Source organism: Spermophilus citellus, assembly GCF_964194105.1.
Source record: "Spermophilus citellus genome assembly, chromosome: 6".
Lineage (NCBI taxonomy): Eukaryota > Metazoa > Chordata > Mammalia > Rodentia > Sciuridae > Spermophilus > Spermophilus citellus.
Genome location: NC_138187.1, coordinates 112,397,264 through 112,421,141, shown reverse-complemented (window position 1 = coordinate 112,421,141; position 23,878 = coordinate 112,397,264). Strand labels below are relative to the sequence as shown.

The window sequence follows — 23,878 nt, the reverse complement described above, 5'->3', positions numbered from 1 at the left end:
TGATATGTCAAGAGCTTTGTAATGTTTTTAACAACCAATTTAAAAAAAAGATCTACTGGGATGTGGAGAAACCACTGATTTGTTCAGCATGTTCAGAAACTATCTAAAAAACAAAAAGAAAGAAACAAACAAACAAACTAATATTTTTATAGCATAAAACTACCTTAGATTTCAGAAATGCTTATTTTTGTGCCTTATAGGACTTCACATTTTGTCATAAAAATCCCAGACTACCAAAAAATAAAGAAAGTGGAGAAGGTAGTGAGGAGGGTATATTAGTCCCTTTTTTGTTACTATAATGAAAGTCTTGAGACAGGCTAACTTTATATAGAAAAGAGGTTTATTTAGATCACAGGCAGGAGTGTATGTGAAAGGATCTGATCACATTGCCAAGAAGGAAGTTGGGGATCAGGCTTGCTCTTATAACACTTCATTCTTAAAAGAGCTCAGGGGTCCCATGAGAGCTACGCTTCTGAGAATATCTCCCCCAGCAGACTTCTCACAAGGCCCCACCTCTTAAAGGTGGCTCTGTTTTTCAGCACCATCACACTAGGGACCAAGTCCCCCAACCCAGGAACCCTCAGGACAAACCACTTTCAAACCACATCCAAACCACCACAGAGGGTGTGCCTTTCCTAACTTGAAAAGTGCAAAAAATCTTTGACTATTGCTATGCCATTGTCTTGACCCAGTTCTAGAAAGAGATGTGTGCTAGCTGGATAACGTTTAAAAGAAGTTTGAAACTCATATTTTGTAACCACATTTATTTAAAAAAAATAAGCTTAAAGTTCATTATATCTTATGTTAGCAACAGGCAAGTCCTCACTTAGAAGTGTGTTTGTTTACTATGAAATTTTAAATACACATCTATGCCTGGAAGGATCTGACTTTATTCCTTTCCTATGTTAATTACTCTTAACATGCTCTTTCTTTATAACATCTGAATAAACTATGCTTCTATTAATGATAAAACTAGGTAGCTACAAGGACAAGGTTTCCATATGTTTCCTTATAAGACTGTAACCATCAGTTGGTAACCCCTAGGGAGCAAAACAGCTAGGTACTATGTAATATATGTAAAAGGTAACATCATGGATCTAACAAGATTCAGAAGCACAGCCTCTCCCATTTCATGGACCACTTATGTAACAAATGTCATATTTTGGTAAAACCTTTGCATAAGTTGGAAAAAAGATAGGTTTAATAAAACAAATGGATATTTAAGTTGTTAAATTTAAGATAACACATCAAAGCACTAAAAGTAATGTTTTTTCAAAAGATGAGTTCCAACCAATTAATGGCCAAGGAATCAATTTCAATTCTATTTGCTTAATAAGATAGACTAGAATACAAAGTATCACAGGACATCACATGAAGTAATAATATGCCTGTTATTTTCTGGAAATTTAATTTTAATTCTCTTATGTATAGTGGTTCACTGTGTAAATGTATTCTACATGATAGATGGTTCCCTATTGTATGCCTATAATAAAAATAGAACCCATAAATACTAAAATAATATCAAGAAGAGATGAGAGAGTAGAAAGTGGGGCATAACATAAAAGCCCATCTTCAGCATAAAACCAACAAAGCCCAAAGTAAAAATTCTTATGTAAAGAGTACAGAGTGACATTTGGAAAAGTAAGAGGCTCAAAATAGCCAAAGCAATCATCAGCAAGAAAAGTGAAGCAAGAGGTATCACAATACTAGACCTTAAATTGTCCTATAGACCTATAGTAACAAAAACAGAATGTAGACCAATGGTAGAGAATAGAAGACACAGAGCAAAACCCACATAAATACAGTTATGTCATGAAAGAGTAAAAGAAACTGAAGTTAAAATGTAAAGGACCAGGTATTGTTAAGTTTCTAAGCTACACTAAAAGCCTGAAATTCCTGTAGCTGTTAAGACAATTCCCAGGACTGCCCATTAGATATGTGTCAAAATCCCCCCTGACCACTTAGTTGCTTAACAACCTGGACCCAGTGCAGCTCAGCACGTAGGCACCTCAGGGTCTAAACCAATCAGTTTGAATGTATACCCCGCTTTAGGACTGACCTATCACCCCCGCCCAACCTGTCCCTGCCAATGAATGTGCTAATCATGTTTGAGAGTTGTTGTTCGATTTTCCCCTCGCCTCATGATGATTTGCTCTGATGTATGCAAAGCCCCCGCCCTCCCCAAAAAGTGTACTTAAGCACTCCTTAACCCCTGCTCGGGGCTCTGGGCTGCTTTCCCTCCTTGAGTGAGCACAGAGCCCCAGCACGCTGGATCTTCAATAAACCTCCTTTTGCTGTTGCATGAGTCGGTCTCTTGGTGGTCTCTTCCTCCGTCGTTTGCCGGTCCCTTACAGTCATACTAGACATAGGTGCCATAAATATACATTGGAGAAAAGATAGCTTCTTCAACAAATGGTGCTGGGGAAACTGGAAATCATATGTAATATGATAAAATTAGACCCGTATCTCTCACCCTGCACCTAATAGAAGAAAAAGTAGGCACAACTCCATGTTGGCTTAGGGACTGAATTCCTCAACAAGACTCCTAAAGTGCAAAAAGTAAAATCAAGAATCAATAAATGGGAGGGTATCAGACTAAAAAGCTTCTTAACAGCAAAGGAAACAATCAAGAACACAGAGAGAGAGCGTGGGAGAAAATCTTTGCCACGCACACCTCAGAGTATTAATCTCCAGGATATATAAACAACTCAAAAAATTTAACACCAAAAACACAAATAACCAAGTCAATAAATGGGCAAGGAAAATGAACAGACTTCACAGAAAAATAAATATGAATGGTCAACAAATATATGAAAAAAAAAAGTTCAACATCTCTAGTAATTAGTGAAATGCAAATTAAAACTACACTGAGACTTCATCTCACTCCAGTTAGAATAGTAAAATCTATGAGGATATGAGGAAAAAGGCACACTCATACATTACTGGTGGGACTGCAAATTGGTGCAACCACAATGGAAAGCAGTACGGAGATTCCTAAGAAAACTTGCAATGGAACCACCATTTGACCCAGTCATCCCATTCCTTAGCATATACCCAAAGGACTTAAAATCAGCATAATATAGTGATACAGCCACATCAATGTTCAGAGCAGCTCAATTCACAATAGCTAAGCTGTGGGACCAACCTAGTGCCCTTCAAAAGATGAATGGATAAAGAAAATGAAGTACATTATACGCAATAGAATATTACTCAGCCATAAAGAAGAATTATAGCATTTGCTGATAAATGAATGGAACTGGAGGCTATCATGCTAAGTGAAATAAGCCAATCCAAAAGAACCAATGACCAAATGTTCTTTCTGATATATGATGCTGACTCACAATAGGCGGTATGGAGGGAAAAGTGGAGGTTCACTGAATTGGGCAGGGAGAAAATGAGGGAAGAAAGGGAGGATGGGAATGGGAAGACAGTAAAATGACTCAGACATAACTTTCCTATGTTCACATATGAATACATGACCAATGTAACTCCACATCATGTACTAGCACAATAATGGGAAGTATCATACATATTCTATGTATGTATGATATGTCAAAATATACTCTGTCACATATAACTAAAAATAACAAATAAAAAAGAGTACAAATGAAGAAACAGGTAATTAATATTACTACAGTTTTTATTTAAATTCACTTTTTTGTTTCTGTTTAGGATGCATATTAGATGATGAGGAAATGGTAGATACCTTAAGAAAATCCAAAATAATTTCAAATGAAATTTCAAGACACAATGAAGCAACAGAAAAAGAAAAAAGTGAAATGCAAGCAACATATAAAAACTACCTCCCCATTGCTACTCGAGGTGCCCTGCTCTACTTTCTAGTGGCTGATCTTACACAAATCAACTGCATGTACCAGTTCTCCCTGGACTGGTTTCATCGGGTTTTTGTTTTATCAGTAGTTTCCAAAAACAAAGAACAGGAAAGTGGCTTGAAAAGGGAGAAAACATCTCTGAAAAATGTTCATTTGATTATGAATACCTCAGAAGAACCTAACTTGGAGAGAGAAAAAAATTGTTTAGACAAGCATGTTAAAAATGCAGTAGATGTGTTGACAAGAAATATTTTTAAGGTGAGATGTTCTTTAATGTGAATTTTGCATACTTCTTTAATCTAACTGGATTAGTCTAACCATTATATTTTTTTTCCTCTAGGTGGTTTCTTCAGCTCTGTTTAATGAACATAAACTCTGCTTCTCCTTTCGGCTTTGCACTGCAATCATGCAAAATAATGCTAATGGAAATCTAATGCAGGATGACATTGGATTCTTATCAGAAGAAGAATGGAATATCTTTTTATATTCTGGCTTATTGATAAATATTAAAAGTGTACTACCCAAGCCTAGACTTAATAGTAAGTAAAAGTAATTTGTCTGGATATAGGAAAAAAAATTGAAAATGTCTTTCTTTGCAAAATACTAAAATATCTCCAAGGTGCTCCAAGTCACTGCTTCTATAATTGATTAAATTAAAGTAGATTGAAATCAAGCACAATGCGTATTTTATCACTGTACCTCCTAGTTGGTGGGGGGTACAACTGGTGCTCACTAATTCTTGAATTAATGAATAAATAAATAACAAGTAGTATGGTTATAGCAGGCCTAATATGCAAAGCAGAATATCTAATTGTAGTCAATAGGAATGAATACACACACACACACACACACATACACACACACACACACACACACACACACACGACACACACCAATTAGATACCATTAGGAGTTAAACTTTACCCCTCCTAAATTCAGTTGCCCTCACTTTCTTATGAAAAAGCCTTGAAAATTTGAGCCACAGCATATTTGTCCAAAAAGCTTAGACAAGATTCTTTAGCTATTGAATTTTTCCACATGCTCCTGTCTTGTACATTTTATATCTACAATGGCATAAATATTATGGCAGTAAATGCATTCACACTGTTGTGCTGAAAAATAAGAAATAAAAATAAAATAAAATAAATAAAAAATAAAGGAAATCTGATATTCACAAGGGGGTAGGGAGTGGTGGTTTGTATTAAATTTTGTTGACTGTTTGGAGATCATTACAAAAACTAGGAATCAGAATAAAAACATGAAAAGAGCTACTTTTAAATATACCAGAAATATGGATAGTCCTCTGTTGTGTGTGTGTGTGTATCAAAGCATGATGCTTCGTAAATGTTTGATAAGTAGCCACTTATAGCCATTGAATCAACCAATGTTCTTGTGGATTTATTATGATTCTTTTGCTTACATAAGAAAGAAACTATAACAGTAGCTTAAACAAAAAATAAAAATAGAAAGTTCTCCAGGGATTCTGTGGCATTTTAGAAGCAACCAAAGAAAAATGTAAACATCAAACATTGATATGAAAACTATTAACATAATAGTAATCATTTTTAACATAACTCAGTTTTGAACAAGTTGGCAAAGTAGCAAGAGAAAAGTGACTCATGTATACAAGGTAGCTTCTAGGGGATTGCCAGCAGATTTCTCAGCAGAAACTTTGTAGGCCACAGGCAGTAAAATGATATATTCCAAGTGCTGAAAGAAAAAAAAAAGTGTCAACTAAAAATACTATATCTAAAAACTATCCTTCAAAAATGAAGAAATTAAGGCTTTCCCAGAAAAACAAAAATTTAGTTTTCTACCTTTACACTTGCCCTACAAAAAAAAATGCTAAAGGAACTCTTTCCATTGAAACAAAAGCACAGCAGTCAGCAGATATTGATATCCCAATATCAGACAGAGTCTCAGACACTCATAAACATGAAATTATACAAAAATATTAGGTTCTCCAATAAAAGTATAGAGGAACGTAGTTACTTTAATGCTTGTAAATTAAATGACAAAAACACTTTTAACTATTCTATAATTATGTTCATTGATAAACAATGTAATTTATGACATCAATACTGTAAGATGTATAAGTAGAGCTTGAAAAGAGTTTCTATATATGACGAAAGTTAAGTTGTTATCAGTTTAAATTAGAATGCTATATTAATAAGGTGTGCAATGGTAACTGTCAGATCAGGCGAGGCGGTCAGCAACCCAAGGAGGCAGATTTAAAAAGGCCGCTGAACGAGCCTTTATTGAGAAAACCACTCCTGGGCGGAACTCGATCAGACCCACAGAGGGAACAGGAGAAGGGTCTGAGGAGAAATCGCGTGGAAGCTCGACCTGACTAGACTTTTATGGGGCTTACAGCATGAAGGGAAGGGCTTGGGACAGGAAAAGGTGTTTTTAGAGTCCCTTGTCCCTTTGGAGTTGGTCAGGGGAGTTGGCTGAACTCCAGGATTGGCCAAGGGGTCATGCTGATTGACAGGTGTTAATCAGGAGATCTCGCTGATTGACAGGCATTTCCCCCAGCACCTGATTGATGTTCCTTTCCCTTGTGGGCTGCTTTGTTCTAAGTCACCACCAAGTCACCACCACTGACCTAACAGTAACCACAATGAAAAAAATATATATGTGCATATATATATCATATACACAAAAGGAAAAATAAGAGAATCCAAATGTATCACTATAAAAATCAACAAAACATTAAAAGACAATAAAAGAAGAGGCCCTTATTGTGAGGCTGTTGACTTATATAGGCTTTCAGAGAGATGCTGCTAGGCAGTTGATGGCTCTTGTAATTCAACCTGATTTCTAAATAGAAGCTGGATTCATCTGACAGAGAAGAAACTAGAACCAGACATGAGTCTCACATTCCCAGTGTGGACTTCTTTGGTGCTGTCAATCCTAGATACACAGTTGTGAAGACGACATTTTTTTTCTTTTGTGATTATAAGTTTCATGAAAACAGGATACCTTCCTTATTCCTAATATCTAGCCCAGAATAGATACTCAAAAAAATATTTTGAGAGATTCAAGATGGCAGATGAGAGGAAAGCTGCATTTTCATTTGCTCCATGGTTTAGGTTTAAAGCAGCAAGAGTACTGCTCTCAGCAAGGTGGATGAAAAAGGGAATTCATTGAAATTCAATATCAAACAGAGTCTCAGACACTCATAAAGTCAGGTGCATGAATGAAAAACTGCATTGGAGCTAAGTCAGTTGCAGCAGTAGTTGTGATGCTGGTAAACCACAAAGGCAGGGTATAAAACAGAGAAACACAATGAACAAGTTCGGCATAGAAAAACCTGAAAATCAGAAAAGCAACCTGAACTTATCTGATCCAGAGGCTGCACAGCAAACTGGTGTTTGAAAGTGCTGTGTTTCTCACCTGGCAAGTAGAGACCTGAGTCAGGAGCCATCTTGCGGAGGCCATGCTGCAGCTTTCCGCTGAGAGAGCCCAGGAGATCATAGCAACCATTGCCATACTGTCCTGGCAAGCACTATCATGGCCTAGTGTGTACCTAGTAGAACATGAGTGAAACAGGCACAGAGACTGTACCCAGGGAATTGAAGTCAAAAAAATAGAGGGGAGTGCAATGCACTTTCCCTTTGAGTCTGTCTGCCATGTGACCAACTGTTGGAAAACTGAACAGGTGAGTGTGAATATACTCAGGGACTAAGCCCAGGAAGAACATATTCCTGGGCAGCAACATGTGGGGACATGTGATTCCCCTGCCCTCTGAGAAGAATTCTTGGGAAGCTCCTGAAAGCCAGACTGCCAGCACAGATTGGCATCTGCCTGGCCCTAGGGGTATGTTGATCTAATCCCTTAGGAGCAAATATACCCACAAAGCCTCTTAGGCCTGATTAGACCTAAGCTGTAGCTGCCAGAACTCCCCTTATAGAACCCTGCAGCAGCCTCACTCTGGGAGTGCATTAATCTGGTCTTATCATTAGGGTATCTAATTGGGGTTCAGGTCCTTGTTGTCCCAAACAAAGAATTGAGCAAGAAATACAGAATTAATAGGAAAAGTACAGATTTATTGGAGGTATAGGTGAGAGTAGCACTCCATAAGGTAGAGAGGAGTGGGCCAAGTGAAAAAGAAGCCCAAGGTCCCAATGTCTAGAAATTAGTGTCTTATATGCCAAGCTCTGAGGCATTCTTTTTCCTATATAGGCTGTGTTGAAGATCTTACTCATTTGCTTCCATTGGGTACCTTATAATACCTGATTAGAATATTGTCCAATTTTCCCCCATTGGTTACTTCAGAAAATCTAATTAAAATACTGTCCACTTTACCCACATTGGTCATTTTGAAATATCAGACCTGTAGTGGGAGTCATCATGATGATAACTTCTCAATGGTGGGAGTTGTTGTGGTAATGAGACTCACCATAAGAGAGACGTGATGATTCGTCTCCCTATATTGTCCTTTGGTGGTATATTTTTCTTACATCCTGCCTCCACCACCTTGGCATCCCTGAATTTGTACTTAACATTAGGACATAATTCAATTAATGGCATTTCCCATTCTATCCTGGTGAGAAGGGAAGCTGAGAGCTATTTCAAGCAGTTTTAGTTATAGGCCACTCCATCTGGCAGCTCAGTGAGCAGAAAGAGTGCTTGCCCTTGCTAAGCATCTTTCATCTTTTCCCCCTTTTTGGTTCTTGTTTTTCTTTTTTCTCCTTTTTAACATTTTTTATAATAGTTCTTTTTCCTTGCCTTTTGAGGATTAGGATTTTAAGTTTGTTTATTTTGATCTGGTTTGGTTTACTTTGGTTGTTTCTACTTCTCCCCTCCCACTAACAGCCAAATCTCTTGTTCCGTTCTCTCTCCCTTTACTTTGTTTTTCCTACTTTTTCTCCTTTTTCCTACTTTTTCTTCCACCTGCTATATCTCTTCTGCATTTCTCTGTTCACATTTTGAACATTCTAAACTTTCTTCTACTTTCCTATCACATTTTCTTTTCTCTTTATTCACTATATCTTACCATATTTTAGAAGTATTTGGCTTATATTACTTTTGACCCCAACATTCATGTTGTTGCAATTATTAGTACTGTGGATGACATAGTTTACATCTAGTTAATGCCAAATCTAGTTCATGGTTATCGTTTTGGATTGCTAATCTCATCATTCATGTTTTTGCAATAATTAGTGTTGTAGATATCATAGAAGGCACTGGGTATTTATTTTAATACTGTATATTGTTTCAATTGTTTCTACTGTTTGTTTCCCCCTTTTCTGTAAGGTACTGGGAGTCTACAAGCACACTGCAAGTTCACAGGGTAGAGACTCTGCTGCTTAACTAATCCTAGCCAAAAGACAGTGCACCTTGCTCCACACATAAATTAGCCTCATTCAAACTTCAACTATAATACAATGAATAAATAGAGACAAAACCCCAAAACTAATAACCAGGCCCCAAGTTAGAACAGCTAGGAGGAGGGCCATTAGGCCCCACTCATGAACATCCAGCAAAAACAAAATTAACACAAAGTCAGTGAACACCACACTTATAAGGGATCTCAATCTAGACACTTTGGCCAAAGAAAGCTGTGACCTAAGGCCCACACATAAGAGCAGAAGGGTAATCCCTCCCAACAGAGGCATAAAATCCAACACAGGAACACAAGAAATACTTAAAAACAAGATAACATAATACCTCTTAAGGTTTGTAATTCACCAGCAATGACTCCAAAAATATTGAAGTAAATGAAATATCAGATAAAAGAATTCAAGAGAATGATTATAAAAATGATCAATGATTTCCAAAAGAACGCAGAAAAACAACTGAATGAATTAAAGAAGTCAAAACAGGGTGTGAATGAAGAACTCAATAAGGACATAGAGATATTGAAAAAGTACCAAACAGAACTCTTGGAAATGAAGGGCACAATAAATAAAATAAAATGTTCACTCAAAAATCTAAGAGTATACATAATGCCACAGACAGAAGCTCAGAGCTGGAAGACAAAGTAGCCAGCCTTGAACATTCAGACTGTACTAAAGAAAAGAAAATAAGTAACCATGATCAGAATTTATAAGAACTCTGGGAGAACATTAAGAGACCAAATTAAGAGACCAAGAATCATTAGAATTGAGGAAGGTTGTGAGATGCAGGTTAATGGAATGGATAACTCTTCAGGGAAATAATATAGAAATTTTTCCAAATCTTGAGAGTGAGAAGGACATCCAGTTATAGGAGGCATTAAGAACTTCAGGAGATAATATCAAAAAAGTACCTCTCCTTGACACATTATAATTAAAATGCCTAACATACAAAACAAGGATAAGACTTTAAAAGCTTCAAGAGAAAAATGTCAGATCACATTTAGAGACAGGTCAATCAGAATTACTTCCAAATTCTTAGCACAAATTCTAAAAGCCAGAAGGGCTTGGAATGATGTGTTCCAGGTCCTGAGAGAAAATAACAGTCAACTAAGATTGCTATATCCATCAAAGTTATCCTTAATAAATCAAATGATACATTTCAAGATAAGCAAAAACTAAAAGAATTCATGATTATTAAACTGGCACTGCAGAAAATACTTAAAGAAATGCTTCACATAGAATAAATAAAAAACAAACTGCAGAACTCACAAATAAACAAATAGGAATTAGTAATAACAATTAATGCAATTGGTCTCAACTCTACAATTAAAAAACACAGTCCAAAATCAAGACAGAAGACTGGGTACATTCACGGCAGTGGTGTAATATCCCATGCTGTCTGCATCTCTTCTCCTCCACCTCAGTTTGGCTAGCTCAGGAGAATGGCTTTATATATGTAGTCATTGCTGGAGGCAAGCTTCTCCACCAGCTGTCTGAGGTCCAGGGCCTCAGGATATCTGCCTCTCACCTGCTCCCAAATCTTCAAGATCATCATGATCAGGATGTAAGAAAGATGTGCCTGAACTACCACCTTCTGTGCTGGCCACTTCCCCAATCTCACCAAGGCCCCTATCCAGATGGATTTCTGAAACAAGCAATGGAGATTGATGGGTATCACACCAAGGTCATATTTGGTCTTACTCAAGGCAGGAATTGTGTCTGGTAGTCCCATGGACTCCTTCCAGTGTCTAGCCCAGTTCCTAAATCATCTAGTACATCCACTTATGGTACACAACAGGACAAGAATGATTCAGAAAGAGCATGGTACAGCACTACTGCATAAACACACATGCTGATGTCTTTGTGTATAATATGACCAACATGGCTATTCTTCATATCATACCATCTTGGATAGAATAATACCAACAACATTTGCTAGCAAATCATATACCACAAATTCTTATTAGAAGAATTGTGATTTGAGAAGTACCATTCAGGTAACCACAGAATTGGTACAAAAATTTGCTGACACACACATAATGCCTTTGTTTGAAATCTCTGCTAAAAACCCCAATGATAAGGACCAGGTGGAAGCCATATTCATGACCTTGGCTCACAAATTGAAGAGCCACAAATCATTAATGCTTAGTCAACCCCCCGATAATAGAATTATCCTGAAAACTAAAGCAAAGTCTGAAAGAACATGCTGGTGCTAAATAACAGCTTTATTTTACTGTATAATTTTGGCTAAGTAAATGCTTTTGAAGAATGACAGTGATGTCTTAAGATTTAATCTCAAATATGAAGGACCATCCTGACGCCTCACTGTCTATCATTGTAATACATATTACTTTTGTATTGTATATCTACTTATACAATTTGTTACCATGGCAACACAGGGAAAAGTTGATTTTGAATGAGATTGAAAGTGAAGCAAAGATAGGATGAATCACATCTTTTCATTGGGAGCCCACTGAAAGAGGCCTCAAGTGAGAGCCTGCTGGAATTGTAAATCAGTAACTGTTCACTCCCAAGATCCTGGGATTGAAAGATAAATATGATTTAATATGCACCTACTGATATCTAAGTTATATTTGAAAGCAAATGCAGTGACTACATAAGGTGTCTTATATATTATTTTGTTACCTTTAAATGGTGAAAAACTAATTGAAAGCATCTGAGGCATTAGAACATGGGATGGGAATTGGTGAAAGGGATTCCTGGTATCACTTGTTCTCCCCTCACCCCATGCAATTTAATGTCCAAGTGCTGGATGAACTCAACTTGCACTTGAATTGTAGCTGGGAGGGCATCGTTCTAATTGCTTTGAGTCTGTGTGTCTGTAATAGTATTGTGTTATCAATTTTTAAATGCTTAAAATTCATGGTACAATGAACAATTACTTCAATTTGAAAAATAAGTAAGATACTGAAAAGTGTCTTTTCTAACATCAATGAAAAGAATGCTTTAAATTTTTTACCTTAAATACTTCTATTTTGAATTTAAAACTTTGCACATAGCTTCTATCTACATAAGTGGAATGTAAGTTCTGAACTCAGCTGCAGTGTGCATGTTCACTAATTCTGGTAGCTTACTGCTCTTGATAATTTTAGATGAAATTAAGCCAAAAGATAATTTCACTTAAAATGTTTTCAGAATGTGGGAAACCCAATTAAACATGTAATCTATTCTAGTTTAGGACTTGCTGTATATTTGTTTTTTAATCATTTGGGTGATCTTAACTGATTATTTAGTTACAAAAACAAAATCATTCTAAAGTAAACTGAAAGTAATACTTATAATAAATAATTGTTCAGTTTTAAGTATCAGAGTTTGAATTGGCTTTATTTACATTGAGGAAGATTACTCCATTTTTCTTAATTATGCTAGAATTAATAATTTAAAATCATTTTACTTTTATCTCAATTAACATTGATTTGTAACCATTTTTATAGGAACTGGAGTAGTTGTGATGGGTGTATTCATTTTTTAAAAAAAGAATCTGTTTATTGCTTTTCAAGACATTTTCTGAAGTGGAGAAAGAAAATTTATATTTTCCAAGCACTGTTATAATGATTTTTTTTTTAATATGGTGCTGAGGATCGAATCCAGGGCCTTATGGTGAGCACTGTACCTCTGAGCCACAGCCCCAGCCCTATCATGATTTTTAAATGAAGTAATTTAACTTTCTTTTTGTGAGACATTAATAACAAATGTCCTTTACAGCTCTAAGAAAGGACTTATTTTTTACCTTAATATTTTTAAAAATTTTTTTTAAAATATTTGTACCACTTACAACAACTTAGCATTTTAATGTTTAGTATGTTATCAGTTGAGTGGGGACAAAGCTTTTAGGTATATTCTAAAATATTTATAAAACGTTTTATTAACTGATAAAATCAGTTTCAAAATGGTAGTTGTCTAACAAGAAAATATTAATTTTTAAAGCATAAATCATACATTTTTTAAATCTGTGCATTTATATTAACTCAACTTTAATTAAAATATCATACGTGTGTGTGGACTATGTTGCACATCGCAGCCTAGTGAATAGAATAATCTGGTGTCTGGGAATTTCCAGGGGACACTTCCTCTGGTTGACTGCACAGACATTGTGAGCCTATTCAAACTCTCTCTGTCAAAGGTCCCACACAGCCCCTCTGAGATGGGGTAATCTGACCAGATGCCAATCAACATGCTGACTGCAAGACATCAGGAAGCAAAACTCCACCCTTGAAACCTTACCCCTGTCTTTGAGGTACCCCCTTAAATAAACCACAGGAGTCATTTTCTAATTGTCTAGCTCCAGCTCCTGAGTGGGCTGGATCTATCAGGGGCTCCATCTTTCAAACTATCCTTTCTGACTCTTTGTCTTTTGTTCTTCCCTAATTATTCTAGACTTTAATTTCTCAGGAGGTTTATCCCTCTGAGCAGGCAAGAATTCCCTGGTGAGGTGCTGGCCACCCCACAATACAACATCACTAAACATCAGAGTAAAGCAAATCAAAACCACAGTAGGATACAACCTCATACACATTAGGATGACTACTACAAAACACACACATACAAACACAGAGAAAATATCAATTATCAATGAATATGTAGAGACATTGGAACTCTTGTATACTCTGGTGGGATTATAAAATGGGCAATCACTATTGAAAACAGTAGGGAGCCAGACATGGTGGCACACACCTCTAATCCCAGGAGCTCAGGAGGCTGAGCATGAGGATCACAAGTTCAAAGCCAGCCTTAACAACTTAGCAAGGCCCTAAGCAATTTAGCAAGACCCCGTCTCAAAATAAAAATGGCTGGGGATATGACTCAGTGGTTGAGTGCCCCCTTGGGTTCAATCCCTGGTACCAAAAAAAAAAAAAATGAGAACAGGATGGAATGTCATCACACTATTAAAAGTAGAACTACTATAATGATTTAGGAATTGCACTCTGGATATATATATATCCAAAAACTTGAATGCAGAGTTTGAAAGGATTATTTTCACACCTGTGTTCATAGAAGCACTATTGACAACAGCCAACAAGTGAAAGCAGCCCAACATCCCCTGATGGATGAATGGATAAGCAAAATGTAGTATAAATACACAATGGAATGCTATTCAGTCTTTGAAAGGAAGAAAATTCTGTCACATGAATTAATCTTGAGAACTATTACTGTATGGATGTGAGGGCGTACCCCCACACACACACACACAGAAACACAAAGTTTCTGTGTTGATGCAGCAATATTCAGAGATAAAATAATTAGATTATGAGAGCTTTAACCTAATCCGTCACTTTAGTTTGAAGGGACTAACTGGATGGTAACATTAGGCAGGTGGGGCATGGCTAGAAGAGGTGGTTCACTGGGGATCTGCCTTGGAAAGGTACATCTTCCCTGTGGTTCCTTCGCCTCTCACTCTTTCTGCTTTCTGACCACAATAAACAGAGCAGCACTGCTCCACCACACCTTTTGCCATGATGTTCTGCCTCTCCTCAGAACCAGAATAATGGAGTCAGGCCACCATGGACTGGATCTCCAAAACTGTCAGGCAAAGTAAACTTTTCGGTCAGTTTTGGTCAGTGAGGAAAATCTGATTAACACAAGGGCATTATGCCAGTGAAACGAGTGAGTCATGAAAAGACAAACAGCTATGATTCCTCTTAGATGAGATATCCAAGGAAGTCAAATTCATAGGAACAGGAAGTAGAATGGCGGTTGCCAGGACCTTGGAGGAGTGGGGGAAGGGGAGTTGTTGTGTAATGGGCAAAGAGTTTCAAACTACAGAAAAAGTCCTGGAGTTCTGTTTCACAACATTATGAATATATTTAACACTAGTGAACTATGTACTTAAAATACTTAAGATAATCAATTTTATGTTGTGTTTTTACCAAAGTGAAAAATAATTAACTTTTATATAGTTCATTTTGATATCCATGGTTTGTTTCTTCAACAACAGTATTTGTTAATCATCCACTTTTGTAACGATTGACTGAAAGGTGAAGGATTTATTTCTTCTAATGGGATTATTTTTCCTTTTCTATTAGGCATATTTGAAATATGTAAAGATCATCATCTTCAGTGGCTGCCAGATTCAAGGTGGAAGCAATGCCAATATGTCAGCAGCCAGCTGGAACCATTTTTACTCCTGTGCGAATCTCTTGTATCAAATATACCGCAATGGAATGCTTTTAAGAACAGCAAGGCCATATATTCTCTAATTAGCACACCATTCTGTCCAGAAAATGATTTATCAGAGGAAAGTAGGAAATCACCAGGAGAAAGTAAGAAAGCATTCGGTGTTTTAAGTGTGTGTGCACATGTGTGTGTAGATTTTCAACTTATAAATGCAGTTCCATATCTTATGAAAAAAATTGTAAAGTGAGGCAAAGTAAACTTGTTCTAGGCACATGTTTCATTAATGTAACCCTCCTAGTAATCCTGTGAAGTGACTTTTTTCACATTTTTATTGGTTCTTTTTAGTTATACATGATGGTAGAATCCATTTTGGTATAATTATGCAAACATGGAATATATCTTATTTTAATTAGGATCCTAGTCTTATGGATGTACATAATGTTGAGATTCACTGTGGTATATTTGTACACATACTTAGAAAATTATGTCAGACTCATTCCACTCTTTCTCTCTTCCCTTCATTTCCTTTTGTCTAATCCAATGAACTTCTATTCTTTCCCTCTCCCCACTTGTTGGGGGTTAGCATCCATATTTCAGAGAGAACATTCAACCTTTGGTTTTTTTGAGATTGGCTATTTCACGTAGCATGATTGTCTCCTGATCCATTTACCAGCAAATGTTATAGTCATCATTTTTATGGCCGAGTAATATTTCATTGTGTATATATACCACATTTACTTTATCTGTTCATCTGTTGAAGGGCACCTAGGTTGATTCCACAGCTTAGCTATTGTGAATTGAGCTTCTCTGAACATTGATGTGGTTCCATCACTGTAGTATGCTGATTTTAACTCCTTTGGATGTATACTAAGGAGTGGAATAATTGGGTCAAATTGTGGTTCCATTCCTAGTTTTTGAGGAGTCTCCATACTCCTTTCCAGAGTGGTTCCATTAATTTGCAGTCCCACCAATAATGTATGAGTGTACACTTTTCCTCACTTCCTAACCAACATTTATTGTTACTTATTTTCTCGATACATTCTGGTTGGAGTGAGGGGAAATTTCAGTGTAGCTTTAATTTGCATTTCTTTAATTGCTAGAGATATTGAACATTTTTCATACATTTGTTGATGGTTGGATTTCTTCTTTTGAGAAGTGTCTGTTTAGTTCCTTTGCATGTTTATTGATTGGGTTATTTGGGGGTTTGGAGGTGTTAAGTTTTTTGAGTTCTTTGTATATCCTGGAAACTAACACCTTATCTGAGATTTTTCCCCTTCAGTAACTCTCTTCATGCTGTTGTTTTCTCTGCTGTGAAGAAGCTTTTTAGTTTGATACTATGCCATTTGTTGGGTTTTTATTTTGCTTCTTGTGCTTTAGGAATCTTGTTGAGGAGGTTAGTTCCTAATCCAACGTGTTAGAGAATTGAACCTTCATTTTCTTCTAGTAGGTGCAGGATTTCTGGTCTAATACCTAGGTCTTTGATCTACTTAAAGTTGAGTTTTGTACATGGTGAGAGATAGGGGTTTAATTTCATTCTGTTACATAGGGCTTTCCAGTTTTCCCAGCACCATTTGTTGAAGAGGCTGTCTTTTCTCCAACGTATGTTTATAGGGCCTTTGTCTAGTATGAGATAACTGTATTTATGTGGGTTTGTCTCTGTGTTCTGTTCCATTGATCTTCATGCCTGTTTTGGTGCCAATACCATGCTATTTTTGTTATTATAGGTCTGTAGTATAATTTAACATCTGATTTTGTGATGCCTCCTGCTTTGCTTTTCTTACTAAGGATTGCTTTGGCTAATCTAGGCGAAATTTTTCCAAATGAATTTCATGACTGCTTTTTTGCTTGTTCTGTTTCTATGAAGAACATCATTGGATTTTAATAGGAATTGCATTAAATCTGTATAGTACTTTTGGTAGTGTGGCCATTTTGACAATATTGATTCTGGCTATCCAAGAACATAGGAGGTCTTTACATCTTCTAAGATCTTCTTCAATTTCTTCCTTTAGTATTCTGTACTTTTTCGTGTAGAGATCTTTTACCTCTTTTGTTATAGTGATTCCCAAGGATGTTGTTGTTGGTTGTTTGTTTGTTTATTTGAGGCTATTGGGAATAGAATAGTTTTTCTAATTTCTCTTTCAGATGATTCATCACTGGTATATAGTATTGCAGTTGATTTTGGAGTGTTAATTTTGTATCCTACTTACTACTTTGCCGAATTCATTTATGAGTTCTAGAAATTTTCTGGTGGAGTTTTTTGGGTCTTCTAAATATGGAATCATGTCATTGGCAAGCAGAGATAGTTTGAGCTCTTCTTTTCCTGTCCATATCTCTTTAATTTCTTTCTTTTGCCTAATTGCTTTGGCTAGTGTTTCAAGAACTATGCTGAATAGAAGTAGTAAAAGAGAGCTTCCCTGTCTTGTTCCAGTTTTTAGAGGGAACTCTTTCAGGTTTTCTCCATTTAGAATGATTTTGGCCTTGGTTTTGCCATCTATACCTTTTTCAATGTTGAGGTATGTTCCTATTATCTCTAGTTTTTCTAGTGCTTTAAACATAAGTGGATGCTGTATTTTGTCAAATGGGATTATTAAGAAACTGATAAGAAATTAGATATTGTGGAGATGATAGTTTTAATACACTACACTAGTTTTGAAACTTAAATCTAAATAAGCCTACATATGCACCTCATTTTATAAAACAAATATGTTGTTCTAAAAGTTCCCTGGAAGTGGACCTCACTTTCAATTTAAATGACTTGCTATTTTTATCATATCTTTTCTGTTTTCTTCTTCCACTTTGAACTCACCTCTTCTGTTTTTCCCTGCCACTTCCATCTGTTTCATCCCCACTTGAGTTACAATCTAATTTGTTTTCTTCCACATTTTTTTTTCATTTTGCTTCCAGATTTTTACTAAAATGTATAATTACTTGTGCAATAACATAAGCATTCTTACAAGTTTTCTCTACTCTTATCTCTATAGGAGATAGAATTCCAAAAGTGGAAATGCTGATCAAAAGTAAATTATTATTATTATTATTATTATTATTATTATTATTATTATTATAGCTGGGATTGTAACTAAATGGTAGAGTGCCTGCCTCAAATGTGTGAGGCCCTGGGTTCAATCCTCAGCACCACATCAAAATCAATAAATGAAACAAAGATATAAAAAAATAAATTATTTTTTATTAATAGTTACTTCCAGGTTGATTATTGAAAAGTCTATGTTCAATTTATATTTTCACCAGCAATATGAATATCTTTTATCCAATTGAGATATTGGTCTTTTTTTAAATTGTGCCCATCTGAAAAAACTTAAAATACTTGAGTTATAATTTCCCATTATTAGCAAGCTGAAGTATCTTTTAAGATGTTTGCTGGCAATTTGAGTTTGCCTACCCCTGTTTTTCTGTAGAATTTGTAAGAATTCTATTAATGTTACTAATAACTGACTTTTTGTGTCTTTAAATGTTTTTCTATACCTTTTCATTTTCTACTAGACTTGTTTATTGTATATGTACTACACAAATGTTCAAATTTTGTTGATCACATGTTTCATGCTTTTTGATTTCCAATTCTAATTTGAGAATATCCTTCCCTCATTTTCTCTCTGGGTCATTGTTGCTTTATTTTGTTGCTTTTGTCACTAATCTACCTGGTACCTATAATTTATTATAATTTAAGATCTTTAAACAGTGCTTTTTACTTAAACAGTCTCTATATTAGATTTATTAGAACCTTTTGTAAAGTGAAGATGGTTTTATTTTGCAAATAACCCCAAATTTATCCATTTGTAGCTAAATTGTCACATACCATGGGTGCTTTTTTTAAGATCAATAAACCAATATTAGCCTTATTCAAAAGAGCTATTTTGATAATGAAAGTTGTATTTAAAATTAGACTTTGGGAAAATACCATAGAAATAAAAGGTAGGTGAAACTTATAACTGTATTTGGGATAGTTGGTAACAAAGACCAGAAGGCTCTCAATTTGCTATAGACTGTGATGCAGCAGGACTCCGTGATGGTGAGAAGAAGGGTCCAAAAGAGATATGATATTTTTTTGAAACTTTTGATAATCTTTGTTGCATTTCCATTGGATTCTCATTTCCTGTGTAATTGGTTAGTTTATATATATTGAAAGAACTCACATTTGCAGGAACAGATTATAAAGTGTTGGCTATGCCAGGCTTGGTGGCTCCTTCCCTTAATCCCAGAAACTCAGGAGTCTGAGGCAGGTAGATCACAAGCTCAAGGCCCACCTGGGCAACTTAGCGAGACCCTATCTTATAATAAAAAATTAAAATGAAAATCAGCAGTAGACTACCCCTTGGTTCAGTCCCCAATACTGAAGAGAGGGAACTCTAGATATACCCTTTGCTTTCTCCATTTTTCCCTCAGCTGCCCAACATTTTATTATAGCAGCCACTTCAGCTGGACTAAATTGGAATTTAAATCTACCTTAATGTCTACTGCTTATGAGGTACAAAGGATAGTTAGTAATGCACCAAATTCTATAGAAACAAAGCTCACTTTAAGACAATCATGTCCTTTTTTAACTTCATAATTTTATAATAAAATTTTGTATTGTGACATCTCTTATTGATACAAAGTATTTGATTGTTAATCTCAGTTTCTTTTTCTCAATGACATCTAGGTGAACTTTTGAGTGAAAATGAAGAAATGTGTAATCCTACAACTTTTCCCTGGGAGAAACTCACTCCATTTCAAAGACTTATTTTGGTAAGATGTGTTATGAGAAAATATTAATATTCCAGATGTTTTTAGTGCTTTTAGTAACTTAAACCCTATAAAATTAATATTTTATAAGCAAAAATATTGATTTCTGAGAGCTAACATTTGATGAATGTTAACATTAGAGGGAAGCACCTACACTCCACTCACCCAGAATGTCCCTTTCATGTGGTGGGAGTCCAGTTAGAAACACTCCTGCATCTCTGCCCACTTATTTGCTCTTTCCTAGAGAAGGGGGGAGGGAGACTTATAAGACAGATAAATTTGAGACATTAATTGAGAGTACATGGCTCAGCCCTTTCTTCCTTATCCCCTTTTGGGTCTACCTTGGATGCCAAGAGCACATGTTCTGTTCTGCTTCTCCAAGCCATAAATTATAGGATTTAGACCCTGTCCTATAGAGGTAGGTTGATGGCTTCCCAGCCTTGCTGTGACAGGTAAGTGTGTCTAGTTACAGGGTTCAGTAGCAGGAAGTACAGTGTTGCCTCACACCTATACCACCCCAAATATGTTCTTTATTATTAATAAAGGTGATACTATGCCTGACTCTTCCAAACTCAATTGCTTTGGAATCTGGTTGAAGGATAGAAGGTTGATAGGTTAGGCATAAGACCTAAGATATAGAAAGTTTAGTGTGTGTTAAGCATTGTACATACATTATGTTATTTAAAGCTTTTAATAGTCTTAGGGGATAGGCAAGATTATTTCTCCCATTTTACAGGTGATCCAAGGCTCAGAAATAGCCTAATAGAGCCAGGATTGATCGCAGGCAGTTTGACTCTGAAATCTATACTCTCAGCAGTCACATTATATTATACTTTCCAAAGTAGATCATCCTAAATTCATTCTGACTACCTCAAAAAACCTTTTTTATTTTCACATTTACCTTTTGCTTTAGTGAGGGGTAAACTCCTCATTTCATTCCTCTCTTGACCTCAACTCTATGTAAATGCCATCCTGGACAACCAGTAATCCTCCTTTTGATTTCTGCCTTAAATTCTATTCTTGCAACACTAATTGCCACAGTCTGGCTGCAGCAAAATTACCTGGGGGTGAGTGACGAGGAACTTGTGAAGGTTGATACAGCAGAAGTGGGAGCCGTTCATTGTAGGACAGTAGGGGTGTATATATATACATAACTAATTACACACAGCTTATCTTAATTAACATAAACTAGATATAGCAGTCAACCAATAAGGAATCATCATCTTGATTACACACAGCTTAACTTAATTGACATAATCTAGACACAGCAGTCAGTCATTAAGGAATCTCTATCATCTTAATGGCTCACTGGTGTTACTTCTCAAACCACTCCCTCTGGCAAAATGCCAGGTGCCATCTTGACTTGTTTATGGACCCTAACAACTAATATTCACTGAAGATAAGAGATTGAGGGGGGGAAAAAAGGCTGCATCTGGCTTATAGATTTGTTTTATCTGGCCTGCAGCTTTGTCTTTTTTTTTCCAACTTTCAAGTGCAATTTATCATGAAACAAATGGATTTGAACCTAAAAAGATCTTCTGTAGAGAATTTCCATCTTAGTCCAATTTGGGTTGCTGTAACAAATTACCTTAGAATGGATAATTTATAAACAAAATAATTGTATTGCTCAAAGTTCTGGAGTCTGAGAAGTCCAAGATCAAAGCTCTTGCAGATTCAACATCTGGTGAGTGCTGCTCTCTGCCTACAGGTGGTTTGTTCTTGCTTGTCCTCTCATGGTGGAAGAGACAAACAGGCTCCCTCCAGCCTCATCATAAGGGCGCCAAGTCCATTCAAGGCACCAGAGCCCTCATGGTCTAGTCACTTCCTAAGTCACTCCCCACCACCTTAGTACTATTGCACTGGGGATTAGGGACCAACATATAAATTTTGAGGGAACACCAACATTCAGACAATAGCAACTTCCAAGTTTTTAAGTAAAAATATCTAAAATAAATTTCATATATTATGTTTAAGTTCTGTGTACTCATATCTTTTTATTAATTACTTTTTTATTTGTGCATTATAATCCTACATAATAATGGGGCTCATTGTAACATCCATACATGCACATAATATAATTAGGTCAGTTTCACTCCCCAGTGCTTCTTCTTCCCCTCCCGGGCTCCACGTCCTCTACTCTACTATATGTACACTTATATCTCAAAGTAAATTGTTTTCTACATTTTTTATTGTGATAAAAATATACACAGTTTCTTTTATTTCTTATAATTAATTCCTTTTACCCCTTTTTAAGTATGCCATTCAATGTCATTAAGTAGAGTCACAATATTATGTAGCCATCACCTATGTCCATTTCCAGAACTTTATCTTCCTCCTAAAAAGAAACCCTGTACCTGTTAAACAGTAATGCCCCTCTTCCTCCATCTGACAGTTGTTGACAACTCCATTCTACTTTTTGTCCAGTGCTTCAATATTTGTCTTTTTGTGAATGGTTTATTTCAATGAGCATAATATTTTCAAGGTTCATCTATATTGCAGCATGTGTCAAAACTTCCTTCTGTTTTAAAACTAATATTCTGTTATGTGTATGTATCACATTTATTTATCCATGAATTCATTGATGGAAACTTGGTTCGTTTCCACTTTTGGGCCATTGTAAATAATGCTGCTATGAACATCAGTATATACATATATGTTTGCTTTTTGGTTTTGTTTTGAGACCAAAATTTGCAAATTGATAGATTTCATATAATAATCAAGATTTCTGAGTTTATTGAAAAATTTAAAGATGAAGCACTACTGAACCCACCATCCTTAATGGCAACAAGAGCTAGAGCTGAGGAATGTCAGTCCCATCATCCCTGCTGCTCCCTGTTACTTCCCAGCACTGAAGTTTTATGTTAGTTGCCACTTAGCATCATATTTGCATTTTTATTTTTCTTATGGAAGAGAAATTTTTTCTTCTACCCAACCCATTTCAATGATGTATATCATCTCTCTGACCACTGGATACAGATTAATACCTCTACATGTAGGTCAATGGCAGTTATGATGACATGAAAATATATTTATGCTATATTAATTGACAAATGAAAAACTGAACAATCTGTATACGACAAGGAGGATAAATAGGAAGATGCTAGAAAATGTAGAAAATGTCTATAAAAACATCACAACCTGGATGCATTGGTGCATGCCTGTAATCCCAGCTGCTTGGGAGGCTTAGGTAGGATCGTGAGTTCAAAGCCAGCCTCAGCAAAAGTATGGCACTAAGCAACTCAGTGAGACCCTGTCTCTAAATAAAATACAAATTAGGGCTGGGAATGTGGCTCAGTGGCCAAGTGCCCCTGAGTTCAATCCCTAGAACCCCCAAAAAAATCACCAGAAAAAAATAGTAGTATCTTGGGACTTTTTTCACTTTTTATACCTTTTTTGTATGACATAAATTTTATTTGGCAATATATATTACCTGGAAAAATTAATTAGATTTTAAAGTCTGTGCTACATTGTCTTTCTCCAATAAGCTTCTGATGATTTTATTTTATGAACTAGAAACTTTATGAATTTAGTGGTTTTGTTTTCTAAATAAAAAGTCAGAAGATATGAATTAAGAAAATGTTGATTATACATATTAGGACACTGGGCCTGACCTGTGAGAATCAGAAATTGAGACTGCCATATCAGAGATTAAATTAAAATATAACAGAAAAAAAAGTGACCCAGAAAAAGACAGTGTGTCAAAGGTCCATGAGGGCAAGGACTGTTTTATTTTCACCTCTCTGCACTACTACAGCCTACTGGACTGAAAATACTAGGGAAAGATGTCAATAAGATAATTGCTATATTAATTGACAAATTAATTTACTT

At 35.9% G+C, this 23,878-nt stretch overlaps 1 protein-coding gene across 1 annotated transcript in view; it reads left to right on the top strand.

Moving 5' to 3' along the window:
- DNAH14 (dynein axonemal heavy chain 14) overlaps window positions 1-23,878 on the top strand; it is a gene marked incomplete at both ends in the record, with an annotated part of 361,185 nt that overhangs the window by 293,019 nt on the left and 44,288 nt on the right. The window contains 4 exons of the mRNA XM_081298208.1: window positions 3,673-4,091; window positions 4,174-4,372; window positions 15,220-15,456; window positions 19,968-20,053. Coding sequence (XP_081154334.1) covers window positions 3,673-4,091; window positions 4,174-4,372; window positions 15,220-15,456; window positions 19,968-20,053 — 941 coding nt within the window. The remainder of the gene's footprint in view (window positions 1-3,672; window positions 4,092-4,173; window positions 4,373-15,219; window positions 15,457-19,967; window positions 20,054-23,878) is intronic.